General features: G+C 36.7%; 1 protein-coding gene across 3 annotated transcripts in view; it reads left to right on the forward strand.

Moving 5' to 3' along the window:
* The window catches only part of SLC9A8 (solute carrier family 9 member A8), a 129,470-nt gene that overhangs the window by 31,430 nt on the left and 83,899 nt on the right, over positions 1-14,141 (forward strand). For all 3 annotated transcript variants that reach the window (XM_069072393.1, XM_069072391.1, XM_069072392.1), the window contains one exon: positions 10,142-10,200. In XM_069072393.1, the coding sequence (XP_068928494.1) occupies positions 10,150-10,200 (51 nt within the window). In that variant the 5' untranslated portion in view covers positions 10,142-10,149. The remainder of the gene's footprint in view (positions 1-10,141; positions 10,201-14,141) is intronic.

The raw sequence follows: 14,141 nt of genomic DNA on the forward strand, positions 1-14,141 counted from the left end.
GTTGAAGGATTATGCTCGGTTTTTCTGGAGAGTTAATTCTTGGTTGTAATCCTAGCTCCTTTGCCTTCCAGAATATCATATTCCAAGTCCTCCACTCCTTTAACATGGAAGCTGCTAAATCTTTTGTGATCTTGACAGTGGCATCATAATATTTGAATTGTTTCTTTCTGGTTGGTTGAAATATTTTCTCCTTGACCTGGAAGCTCTGGAATTTGGCTGTAATATTCTTGGGATTTTTCATTTTGGGATCTCTTCCAGGAGGTGATTGGTAGATTTTTTTCTAGTTTTCCTTCATGATTTCTTGAAATGTGATTTCTAGGCTGTCTCTTTTTTTTTTTAATCATGTTATCAGGTAGTTCAATAAGTCTCAGATTCTCTGTCCTGGATCTACTTTCCAGATCAGTAGTTTTTCCAATGAGATATTTCATATTTTCTTCTATCTTTTCATTCTTTTTACTTTGTTTTGTTGTTTTTTGATGTTTCATGGAGTCAGTTTCTACTTGCCCGATTTTAACTTTTAAGAATTAGTTTTTTATTTAATAGTATTTTATTTTTTCCAGTTACCATAAAGACAATTTTCAACATTAATTTTTCGAAAGATTTTAAGTTCTAAATTTTCCTCTCTCCTTCCCTCCCCTCCCTTCTTCCCAAGATGGCAAGCAATCTGATATAGACTACAAATGTGCAGTCATGTAAAACTTTTCCACATTAGTCATGTTGTGAAAAAAGAAACAGACTGAAAGTAAAAGACCATGAAAAAAAACCCAAAATGAAAATAGCATGCTTTGATCTACATTCAGATTCTGTCAGTTCTTTCTCTGGATGTGGATAGCATTTTCCATCATGAGTCTTTTGGAATTGTCTTGAATGATTGTACTGCTGAGAGAACTAAGTTAATCATAGTTGATCATCGCATAGTGTTACTGTTATTGTGTACAGTGTTATCCTGGTTCTACTCACTTCACTCAGCATCAGTTCATGTAAGATTTTCTCGGTTTTTCTGAAATATGCTTGCTCATCATTTCTTATAGCACAGTAATATTCCATTACATTCATATACCATAACTTGTTCAACTATTCCCCCAATTGATGAGTATGCCCTCAATTTCTAGTTGTTTGCTACCAAAAAAAGAGTTGCTGTAAATATTTTTGTACTTGTAGATCCTTTTCCCTTATTTAAGATCTCTTTGGTATTGCTGGATTGAAAGGTGTACGCAGTTTGATTGCCCTTTGGGCATAGTTCCAAATTACTTTCCACAATGGTTGGATCAGTTCACAACTCCACCGATAATGCGTTAGTGTCCCAATTTTAACACATCTTCTCCAACACTTATCATTTTCATTTTCTCGTATATTTGCCAATCTGATAGGTATCAGGTAGTTTCTTAGAGTTGTTTTAATTTGCATTTTTCTAAACAATAGTGATTTAGAACATTTTTTCATATGACTACAGATAGCTTTGATTTCTTTTACTCCATCATCTTGACTCTGCTCCCCCCTCCCCCCCATAGCTTTGATTTCTTCATCTTAAAACCACCTCTTCATATGCTTTAACCATTTATTAACAGGGAAATGACATGTTTGTTTTGTAAAATTTATTTTATTTTCAGTTTACAGAACAAAACAAGCATTTCCATAACAGCACAGTAAAAAAGATGATTGCACATGAAACTACAGATCTACCATGTACAACTTGCTATTCTCTCCAAATAGAAAACAAAGTTATCATGTAAATTTCTTCATTTTTTTCTTCTCCCCACTTCCCCCTGGTAAAAATATATAAATATTTTATATATAAATAAATATATAAAATTATTCTGTACATACTTCAGTTTATCAGTTCTTTCTCTGGATGCAGATAGTCTTTCTTATCATATGTCTTTTTATTTTTTTAAGGCAATTGGGGTTAAGTAATTTGCTCAAGGTTACACAGCCAGTTATTTCTGGGTGTGATGCTAAGTATCTGAGCCTGGATTTGATCCCCAGGTCATCCCGACACTGGAGCCGCTACTCTTACTCACTGAGCCACCTGGCCATCCCTAAGCAATTGGGGTTAAGTAACTTGCTCAAGGTTACATGGCCAGGTGTTTCTGGGTGGGTGCTAAGTGTCTGAGCCCGGATTTGATCCCCAGGTCATCCTGACACTGGAGCTGGTGCTCTTACTCGCTATGCTACCTGGCCACTCCTATGTCTTTTATTTTTAATTTGTGTATTTATAATAGTCAAAATGACTTAGTCACTCATAGTCATTCTTAAAACATATATTCTTATAAATTTGATTCAGTTCTCTATGTTTGAGAAATGAGGCCTTTATCAGAGATACTTGCTGTAAAAATCGTTTCCCAGCTTTTTGCTTTCCTTCTAATCTTGGTTGCATTGGTTTTATTTGTGCAAAACAGCCATGAAGCGTGGTTGGAGATGTGAATGAGAATGAACCAGGCCATGTAGGTAGTTCAAGGAAGAAGTCTGTTTATTGAATCTTTGGACAAGGATTTTATAGAGCAATGAGACTAAAGAAAATGTAACTCTAGTTTTCTTATCACTATTAGAACAGGAGGTTTGGGTAATGTATCAAAATCCTGGATATAACAAAATGTCTCTAATCTAATAAGGTTTGACATATAGGTGACTAAAATCTTAGAGTAAAGTCTTTGATCTCAAAACTCAAATAATAACTTTTAAATGCAGCACATCTTAAAGGAGGACTCTAGGAGCAAGCTTTTGAAAGCTGCATCTCAAAGGATTTCCTTTAGAGGTAGCTGTGGAGACTTTATCTGAGTCTTGGATCAGGTATTTTAGCTCTCCACATAAAACCCTTTTAGTTTAACATAATCGAAATTATCCATTTTGCATTTCATAATCTCTATCTCTTGTTTGGTCATAAATTCTTTCCTTCCCCATCGATCTGACAAACTACAGGAATTATTTTCTTCAGTGAGGTTTTGTACAAAAGCTCTTTTTCCATTTGGCTAATTCTTCTTTTTAAGGAGTTCTTTTCTTCAGTGACTTTTGTGCCTCTTTCATCATTAGGTCAATTATGTTTTTTTTGTGGGGGGATGGGTGTTTTTTTTTTTTTTTTGCTTTTTGGAGGGGTGAAGCCAGGGCATTTGGGGTTAAGTGTCTTGCCTGAGGTCACACAGCTAGTAAGTGTTAAGTGTCTGAGGCTGGATTTGAACTCAGGTCCTCCTGACTCCAGGGCTGGTGCTCTATTCACTGCACCACCTAGCCTCCCCAGTTATGTTTTTTAAGGTGTTATTTTCTTCAATGAATTTTTGTGCCTCTTTTACCAAGCTGTTAATTCTCTCCATAATTTTCTTTCATCATTCTAAATTCTTTTCCCAATTTTCCCTCTACCACTCTTATCTCTCTCTTTTTTTTTTTGCTTTTTTTGGAGGGCAATTGGGGTTAAGTGACTTGCCCAAAGTCACACGGCTAGTAAGTGTGTAAGGTGTCTGAGGCTGGATTTGAACTGAAGTCCTCCTGATTCCAGTGCTCTCAATTTTCCCTCTACCACTCTTATCTCTCTCTTTTTTTTTTTTTTTTTGCTTTTTTTGGAGGGCAATTGGGGTTAAGTGACTTGCCCAAAGTCACACGGCTAGTAAATGTGTAAGGTGTCTGAGGCTGGATTTGAACTGAAGTCCTCCTGATTCCAGTGCTCTATTCACTGAGCCACCTAGCCGCCCCGCCGCCCCTCATCTCTTTCTCTCACTCTCCCAGGAATTCTGGTTGGACTTGGGGTCAATGAAGATTTTTTCATCAAGGTTTTGTAACTTTTCAAATTGTTGTCTTCTTTTGAGTTTATGTCTTGGTCTTCCCTGCCACCTTAGTAACTTTTTATAGTCAAGTTCTCTTTTTGTTGTTGTTTGCTCATTTCCCAGTCTACTTCTTGACTTTGAACTTTATGTTAAAGTTGGTCTCTGCTTACCTGGAGGTAGGGACACTGTCCCAAGCTTAAGGCCCTTTCATGCTGCTATTTTCAGTCCTGGGGTTCTGCAAGTTTTTAGTGCTTCCAAGATAGTGTGATTTGGAGATATATGTGGTTTTTGGTTTTCTGATCTGCACTCTCATCTTTACCCAGGAAGAGTGTTGCTCCTCCTGTAACTACAAATATTAGCTCTATGACCCAGTACTGTATATGGGCAATAGAGTTGCCAGTCAGTGCCTGTTGCATCTAGTGCCAGCAAAGAATCCACTGTAATCTCTTTCTGATCAGTTGTCTGATCCCCTTACTGATTCTGGGCTGAGAATTCCTGCTTTTGCAGCCGCCTTCAAGGCCCCCTGCTGGTACTCCTGCCAAGTTCTCAGCCACCTCCCACCCTCATTTCCTGCCAACCTCCTAAATTGTTTTAGGCTGGAAAAGTCTCTCACTCTGACCTTTTATTGGCTCTGTTGCCCCAAAATTTGATTTGAGGATTTATTTTAAAATTGTTTGAAGGAGAGTGTTAGGAGACTTCAGCTGGGTTGCTGCTTGTATTCTGCCATCTTGGCTTTGCCCCCTAGGGGAGATTAAAAAAATTTCTTTTTAATTTTCTGTTCCAAATTCTCTCTACTCCCTCCCCTACTCATTGAGAAGGTAAGAAATATGATACTTGTTATACTTATGAGGTTATGTAAAACATATTTCCACATTAGTCATGGTGTTGGGAGAAAAAAAAAACAAAGTGGAAAAAATGTGCTTCAATCTGCATTCAGAATTCATCAATTCTCTCTCTCTCTAGAGGAAGATAGCATTTTTCATCATGTTTCCTTTGGAATTGTTTTGATCAGAATAGTTAACTATTTCACAGCTGATCATCATACAATATTACTACTACTCTTTACAATGTTCTCCTAGTTTTGCTTTCTTTACTTTGCATCAGTTCATTTAAGTTTTGAAGATTAGATTTTTAAAAGAACCTTAGGTGGGTTACCAAATATGCCGAGTATAACTTGGTCAAAACATATTCAGTTTGTCCACAGAAGCTTTAGCGAATGCTGTATAAGCATTAATCAGTATTTTTTTCATTCAGTGACTAGATGGGGATGGATATTGACCGACAATTTTGGGCAAACATCCTAAAATCAAGGAGCATAAAACTGCTTTGAAAAGGTTCCCAGTTTCAGACCTTTTAAGATATGACTTATCAATCACTCAGTAAGCATTTTTAAAATGTTTACCCTGTTCCAGATTACTGTGTTAGGTGTGGGGGTTACAAAGGAAGGCCAAAAAAAACCCAGTTTCTGCCACTAAGGAGCTTATATTCTAATGAAGAAAACATGCAAATAGCTTGTTACATACAAAATATATCCAGAGTAGATAGAAGGGGGTCTGGGAGGGGAAGACATGGGCAGCTGGGAGGGGACTGGGAAGGAGGCCTGCTGCAGAAGGAGATGTTTGAGTTGAGTCTTGAAAACAAGAGAAACTAAGAAGTCAGAACATGGGAACAAATAGTTGAAAAGCATCCAAAGAAGAAATATCATTTGAGGAGCAGCAACTAGGACAGCTGGATCATAGAGTGTATAAAAGAGGTATAGGGAAATAAAGTATAAGAAGACCGGAAAGTTAGGAAAAGGCTAGATCATGAAGAACTTGCAATGTAAAACATTTTTCTGTTTGATTTTGGAGATAATAGGGAGTGACTAGAATTTATTGAATAGTAAGGTGATGGACCTACACTTATGAAAAATCACTTTGGCATTCGGTAAAGGATGAATTGGAGTGGGGAGAGATTTGAGACAGAGAGACTAGGTAGAAGACAAGTATAGTATTGCAGGTAAGAAGTGATCAGGGCCTGAATTAGAGTGGTGGTTATATGAAGGGAAAGAAGAGGTTTTGTGAAGATAAAACTGACTGTTTGTCAACTGATTAGATAATTGATTATTTGGAGGTAGGAGAGGTCGTTAGTTTTTTTTTTTTAATGAATTTATTTATTTTTAGTTTTCAACATTCACTTACATAAGATTTTGAGTTTTAAATTTTCTCTCTCTCCCTTCCCTCTCCTCCTCCCCAAGACAGCATGCAATCTTATATAGACTTTACATATACATTCATATTAAATTGATTTTCACATTAATCGTGTTGTAAAGAAGAATTAGAACCAATGGGAGGAAACACAAGAAAAAAGAAACAAAACAAAACCACCAAAAGAAAGAGAGCAAATAGTATGCTTCCATCTCCATTCAGACTGCCTGCTCATCATTTCTTATAGCACAATAGTATTCCATTACATTCATATACCACAACTTGTTCATCCATTCCCCAATTGATGGACAGCCCCTTAATTTCCAGTTGTTGGCCTCCACAAAAAGAGCCACTATAAATATTTTTGTATATGTGGGTCCTTTCCCCATTTTTATGGTCTCTCTGAGAACAGACCTAGAAGTGATATTGCTGATTCAGAGGGTGTGCACAGGTTTATAGCCTTTTAGGCATAATTCCAAATTGCTCTCCAGAATGGTTGGATTAGGTCAGAGCTCCACCAACAATGTATTAGTGTTCCAGTTTTTCCATGTGCTCTCCAACATTTATAATTTTCCTGTTTTGTCATATTAGCCAAACTGATAGGTGTGATGTGGTACCACAGAGTTGTTTTGATTTGCATCTGTAATCAGTGGTGATTTAGAGCATTTTTTTTCATATGACTATAGGTAGATTTAATTTCTTCATCTGAAAACTACCTGTTCATATCCTTTGACCATTTTTCAGTTGAGGAACAACTTGTATTCTTATAAATTTGACTCAGTTCTCTATATGTTTTAGAAACAAGGCCTTTATCAGAGACACTGGTTGTAAAAATTGTTTCCCAGCTTTCTGCTTCTCTTCTTTTTTGGAGGGCAATTGGGGTTAAGTGTTTTGCTCAAAGTCACACGGCTAGTGTGTCAGGTGTCAGAAGCCGGATTTGAACTCAAGTCCTCCTGACTCCAGGGCCAGTGCTCTATTCACTGTGCCACCTAGCCAACCATTCTGCTTTTCTTCTAATCTTGGTTGCATGGTCATTAGTTTTTATATAACTTTAAACAATCAAGTAAAAGTTTTGGGCTACAACACATTATTACAAGTAGACACTTAATGGGGCAGCTAGGTGGCAAAGTGAATAGAGTACTGGCCCTGGAATCAGGAGGACCTGAGTTCAAATCCAGCCTCAGACACTTAACACAAAAACTAGCCGTGTGACCTTGGGCAAGTCACTTAACCCCAATTGCCCTCCAAAAAGCAAAAAAAGAAAAACCCCAAAAAACAAGTAGACACTTAATGGTGAAGGTATGACATTGAGAACTTGTAAGAGGTGGTAAAAAAAATGTATTCTACATTTTAGGTACTTGTTGGCCTGAAACAACTTTTATTTATCATTATTCTAAATCCAAGCATTCCTAATTTAGGCAACAAATTGTATTAAGCTGGCTAAGACCACTTATAACCTACAATGTGTTTTTCTAATCCAAGACACTTTGAGGGAACATTTATAGGAATCCTGAACAGGGAAAACTATTCCTTGTTTTCATCTGTTCACCACTATTCAATAGAGGAGTCCTTGTATCTGATCTGGAGAGGGGGGAGCAAGACTTAGTTTCAGAATTGATCATTAAAGAAAGACTGATATTTCCAAAGGCTTCAGACTACGATGATTTTAAAATGCTTTCTTAATATTTCTAAAAGAGAACAAGGAGATTTTTCTTTTGGCTTCCACAAAGAGAAATAGAATAATGTAATGAGTTTGGGGATCTTTAAGCCTTGAAGCAGCTAGGTAGTGCAGTGGATCGAGTGCTGGATCTGAAGTCAGGAAAACTCAACTTCATGAGTTCAAATCTGGTCTCACTTAATAGCTGTGTGACCCTGGGCAAGTCATTTAACCCTGTTTGCCTTAGTTCCTTATCTGTAAAATGAGCTGGAGAAGGAAATGGCAAACCACTCCAGTATCTCTGCCAAGAAAACCCCAGATGGGGTCATGAAGAGTTGGACACAACTGAAAAATGACATAGCAACAAGCCTTAAAGAAATTCTAATATTTTGAGTAGCCAGTGGTTGAGTTAGTGTAACACTGATGAGCGTTAGGCCTCACTGGTCTAACCAGTACTTAGTCCTTTCTACTTACTTTGTTCTGTACTGGGGCTGAGCTGAATCCTTCCCATGCCTTTCCTGTCTCTTCTTTGATAGGTGGTTTAGAATGTGATCTTTTCTCTGCGTACCACTTTCTACTTCTTGTCCTCTTTCTTTCAGAAAATTTATCAGTAATACCCTGGCAACAATTAAACTTGCTTTTTAGCTTAGAAGCTATGTAGGAGCTGATTAGATCTATGAGCTTCTTCCCTTCCCTTCAACGCCATTCTGTTTTATTGAATTTATATTAGACGAAAAGTAATACAATCACAATAGTTCAGAGACCCCAGTTAGTAAAATTCTTAATAGTAAGGCAGACATTTGGCTCTCTTCACTAATTTAAATTTATGTTTATCTTTAGCTAACCCCAGGTTTCTTTATATATGAGCAACATTCAGGATACAGGAAATGTTTTGGTAAAAGAAATGAACAGAATATATTACAGTGTCTGTTACTGAACCAGATAGGGAGGGAAAAAATAAACCTTTATGTGAAATTTCCTCAGTCTTAAAGAGAGCTGAGTTATCAGTTTAAAAACTTTGAAAAAATTTCAGCTTAAATCTTATTGTGCAGGGTACCTGAAAGGGGCTAATGATTCTCCTAGATAACTTCCTTCTCTAGGTAGTTTAGCCCAACCTTTCACTTTCTTGCTTTCTCTTTTTGCACGTTGCATGTGTGCCACCAATCCTTTCTGGTTTCAGCTTGTTAAGTTCTGGTTGATACTGGGGATACTTCCACCTACTTCTGTAGCTATGCAGCTCTTGAAGCCCTTACTCCTTTCATTTGGTGTCCTGCAGATTGTACATGTTTGTATATATCCCTTTCAGAACTACGGGGCATGACTCACATCCACCATCTAGCACAAATATTGAGATAGTCCCAGGGCTGAGAAGGGAATGTTTGTCCCTTTGAACTCTAAACTCCAGGATGCCAGTGAGCTTTCACAATCCTGAATACATTAGGACAGTGCTACTAAAGATTAATGGACTAATTCTTTGGTAATGGTACAACTGCTAGAAGTTAGAATTCTGCTAGTATGAGATACTATCAGGTATATTTTAGAAATTACAGCTATTAGAAAAAAACCTTTACAAAATTTATAAATTAACTTTATATTTTGTGTTTAATCAATTTCACAGTAAAAAAAAAAATCCCTTCGGGTGGCTAGGTGGTGCAGTGAATAGAGCGCTGGCCCTGGAATCAGGAGGACCTGAGTTCAAATCTGGCCTCAGACACTTAACACAAAAACTAGCCGTGTGACCTTGGGCAAGTCACTTAACCCCCAATTGCCCTCTCTTCCCCCCTCCAAAAAGAAAAAAATTTGATCCTGTGGATTTTGGGATGGCTAAGTGGTGCAGTGGATAGAGCACCAGCCCTGGAGTAAGGAGGGCCTAAGTTCAAATCCAGCCTTAGACACTTGACACATTTACTAGCCATGTGACTTTGGGCAAGTCACTTAAACCCAATTGCCCTCCAAAAAAAAAATCCCTTATAATCTAGATATCAGTGATAGCTTATTATTAACACTATAATTTCTTTTTCCTATGATTATGTTCAGATTTTTTACACTCTGTATATATATATATAAGTATATGTGTGTGTGTGTATAAAATATATAGTTCTCTTAGCTCTGTTTTTTCACTTTGCATTATTTCATTTGGACTTTCCTGTATTTCTTCATATTCTTTATATTTGTGTTTCTTTATGGTAATCAAACCAGAGTCTACTTCATTGACCTAGGTTTCCTGATTCCTCATGCTATTTCCACTGTATCCCATGCTGTTGGAGAAAGTAGAGTACTGTTAAACAAATCTTAACTAATATTAGATATTTAATAGCTAATATCTTAAACTCTTTTTTTCAAAAAGTAAATATTGATATCTTTTTTAAAAATAAAAATACTTTGTATTTAACTGCTTTGTGTTTATTCTTTTTGTGTTTCTATATGAACTTGTCTCCCCCATTAGAATGTAAGCTTCCTGCAAGGAAGGTTTATTTTATTAACAGTGACTGGATTTTTATGAAATTCTTCAAATAAAAGTTGGCTATCTCACTTTCTTATAGGTATCCTTATGGGAGCAGTTATAAAAATTATAGAATCTCAGAAGCTGGCAAATTGGAAGGTAATGTTTATAATTATTTTTATATGGTTCAAATCACTTTATTTGTTTCCCTTAGTTATTTTGTTTTCAAAGGTAATACTGGTGAAAATTGTATTCTGTCAATTATTATTCCTTTAGTACTATATTCTGCTAATCAAAATATTTACAGTATTCTGTTAATTTTGGTAACATGCCATTAAGCTTTATTTTTATATTGATGTTTTCAGATCTGAGTGGTTTAAAATTGTAGTTCCAGTGCTACTTTTAATAAACGAATACTAGATAAGTAACACTAGGTTTAAAAACCTCTTTAATATAGACTTTTTCAAAATGTTGAGGAATAAGTACCTTATGAATATTCAGCTGTCAACTTCTTATATACCTCTAAGTTTATAGGATCATAGCTTAGAACTTGAGGAGACTTAGCTGCCAAAGTTCTACTTTTTCATACACATATATGCATTCTTATATACTTGTTCATTCACTAAAGTATATAGGATGTTTATGACACTTTATGCTAGGAATTAGGGGAGAGAAATAAGACATGCCCTGTGCTTTCAAGGAGCTCACAATCCAGGAGAAAGTATATGCACATAATCTTGTAATAGCAGTATTTGAAAATGATGTCGTTTTTTGTTTGTTTTCACCAGACCTGTGATTTCATCCACATGGGGAGTCCTTGATTAGGATCTTACTCTACCCATGAAAACTAGCTTATAGGTAGTTATAGTGCATGTAGGAAGGACTGACAAGAATATATTTATCTAGAGTTTTGTAATCTAATCCCAAGGGCTTTAAACTTGAAAAGAAAGGAGGAGAGAAGTGCTCACATCTATTTATTCACCAAGTTAGAGCCCATGCAGAGGCCCACCAGAGTGCCTGACCCTGGGGACACAAATGCAAAGACTGAAGCAGTCCTTACTCTGAAGGAGCTTACATATTTAACAGATAGCAGTGAGGACCCATATTAACAACAGATTCCTAGAAAGAAGGCCCATGATCTCAAATATCTAAATACAAATCACAAAATACAGGCAACAATCAAGGTGAATTAGAGACCTCACTGCAGGGAGACAAATTTAACGTAGTTATTACTAAAACCTGTTAGGATAGAATCCATTATATATTAAGAAGAGATATACTTATATGAGGAAATCTAGGAACTGGAGTTGGAATGCATAGTGAAAAAAAACAGAGGTAGAAATTGGTAAGGATTCTGTCGTCAGAGTGTACGACAGTCTACTCGGACAGAAAGAGAAATAGGATGAGAAATAGAGATGAACAGATCATGTGCCTGACACAAAGGCCTGGTGTGAGAAGTGATGAGGAGACTTCAGTTTATATGGAGATGGGTTGGCATTTTTTTTGCCAAAAGCAAAGCATGTAATAATTTCTTGCCTCACCTTCATGGTAATTTCATCCTTCAAAAAGAGGAAGAATCAATGGAGGGAGCGGCTATTCTAAACCTAATTCTTACCGACAAGAAGGTACTAGTTTCTGGGATAGAAATAAGGGAAACTTTGTGGGGAATTAACTATTCCTTCTTAGAATTTATGATAGAGAGGGAAGGCAAGCCAATCCTAGTCTGACATATAACATACATATTTTGGAAGAGTAGATTTTAGAAAGTTCAAAAAAAGAAAAGATAGAATATAGTGAACTAAAAATTAATTCTGCAGGATAAGGCATCTCAGGAGGGATATGAAACCCTTTTCAAAAATATTCTTAGTTTTCAACATTCACTTCCATAAGATTTTGAGTTTTAAATTTTCTCCCCCTCCCCAAGATGGTGTGTAGTCTGATATAGGTTGTACTATTCATAATAAAATTTCACATTAATCATGATGTAAAGAAGAATTAGAACTAATGGGAAGAACCACGAGAAAAAAGAAATAAAGCAAAACAACTAAAAGAAAGAGAGCAAATAGTATGCTTCCATCTCTACTCAGACTCCAAAGTTCTTTCTCTGGATGTGGATAGCATTTTCCATCATGAGGCTTTTGGAGTTGTCTTAGGTCCTTTCATTGTTGAGAAGAGCTAAATCTATCAAAGTTAGTCATCATACAATATGACTGTTACTGTGTACAATATTCTCCTGGTTCTATTTAGTTCACTGAGTATATAAGTCTTTCCAGGTTTTTCTGAAGTCTAAAGTTTTCCTTATAGCACAATAGTATTCCATTACCTTCATATACCACAACATGTTCAGCCATTCCCCAAATGATGAGCATCCCCTCAATTTCCAGTTCTTTCCTCCAAAAAAGAGCTGCTATAAATATTTTTGTACACGTGGGTCCTTTTCCCATTTTTATGATCTCTTTGGGATACAGACCTAGAAGTGGCATTGCTGGCTCAAAAGGTATGTATAAAGGGTTTATAGCCCTTTGGACATAGTTCCAAATTGCTCTCCAGAATGGTTGGATAAGGGATATGAAACTCTTAAGAATGAAATTCTGAAATTTTTTTTTTGGAGGGGGGAAGAAAGGGCAATTGGGGTTAAGTGACTTGCCCAAGGTCACACAGCTAGTAAGTGTTAAGTGTCTGAGGCCAGATTTGAACTCAGGTCCTCCTGACTCTAGGGCTGGTGCCCTATTTACTGCACTACCTAGCTGCCCCAAGAGAAATAATTCTGATGAGGAAAAGGGAGAAATCTCTAAGGCAGCATAAATGGATTCACAGGAAACTTACTTGAACAATTTAGATTTTTAAGATTTGAAGGTGATGGCAAGTAGTTGTTCAGTCATTTAAGTTGTGTCTGACTCTTTGTGACTCCTCTTGGAGTTTTCTTGGCAAAAATACTGACATGGTTTGCCATTTCCTTCTGTAGCTTGTTTTATAGATGAAGACAGGTTAAGTGACTTGCCCATGGTCACACAGCTAGTAAGTGTCTGAAGCCCAATTTGAATTCAAATTTTCTTGACTTAAGACCCAGCACTCTTTCCACTGTAACAAGATACATATAATAGTATATCCCAGTAGTACAAGAATAGTATTAGAGGGGCAGCTAGGTGGCGCAGTGAATAGAGCACTGGCCCTGGAGTCAGGAGGACCCGAGTTCAAATTCGGCCTCAGACACTTACACACCCAAAAACTAGCTATGTGACCTTGGGCGAGTCACTTAACTCCAATTGCCCTACCTTCCTCCCTCCAAAAAAAACCCCAAATAAATAAATTTTAAAAAAGAATAGTATTAGAAGTAATCCATCTTCCATAAAACTGCCAAAGATCCTAAAGCCTAGGTCTTATAATTACATTCACCTCAATAAATTCAAGTGGCTCTTTATTGCCTCAAGGACCAAGTAGAAACTTCTCCGGCATTTAAAGCTCTTTACATGTTGCAAACCTGCCTTTACCAACCTATTATACATTAGTCCCCTTCAATTACATTTCATTTACTTTCTTTATGCTTTTGCATAAGAAGTCTCCCATATCTGGGATGTACTCTCTCCTGAACTCTGACTCCTAGAATCTCTTAGCTTCCCTCCAAACTTATCTCAAGTGTTACTCTTCAAATGATTTTTTCCTACAAGTGCTAATTCTTTCCCTTGAAATTACTTTGTATTTATTTTATAATAGTAACAATGTCTAGTGTTTATATAATAACATTTTAAGGTTTGCAAAGTGTTACATAAGTGGATGAGTGAACACACGCATGCGTGCATAATATAATAAGGTGAGCCTGAGGAGGAAATTAAAGACAACAAAAAGGGGCTTTTAAGCCATAGAATGTAAGAGGATGACCAAAGAAAAAGGGATCACTGTTGCATGTTGTGTTGGTAATTTCATCTTGCCCACCTGGCACACAATACTGCTTTAAAGTAATTACTTCAGAAGGTTCAGGTAAAGTGATTGGGTCCATTTTTATTTTATCTACTAAAACCATATTAGTTACAATCTTCCTTACTGCAAATTGGCATCTCTCCTCATGTAAATTTAAAGTCATACCTCTCAATAGATCTATT

Source organism: Petaurus breviceps, unplaced genomic scaffold, assembly GCF_028583685.1.
Source record: "Petaurus breviceps papuanus isolate PSGF00001 unplaced genomic scaffold, PetGlider_PUasm1.0 90847, whole genome shotgun sequence".
Classification (NCBI taxonomy): domain Eukaryota; kingdom Metazoa; phylum Chordata; class Mammalia; order Diprotodontia; family Petauridae; genus Petaurus; species Petaurus breviceps.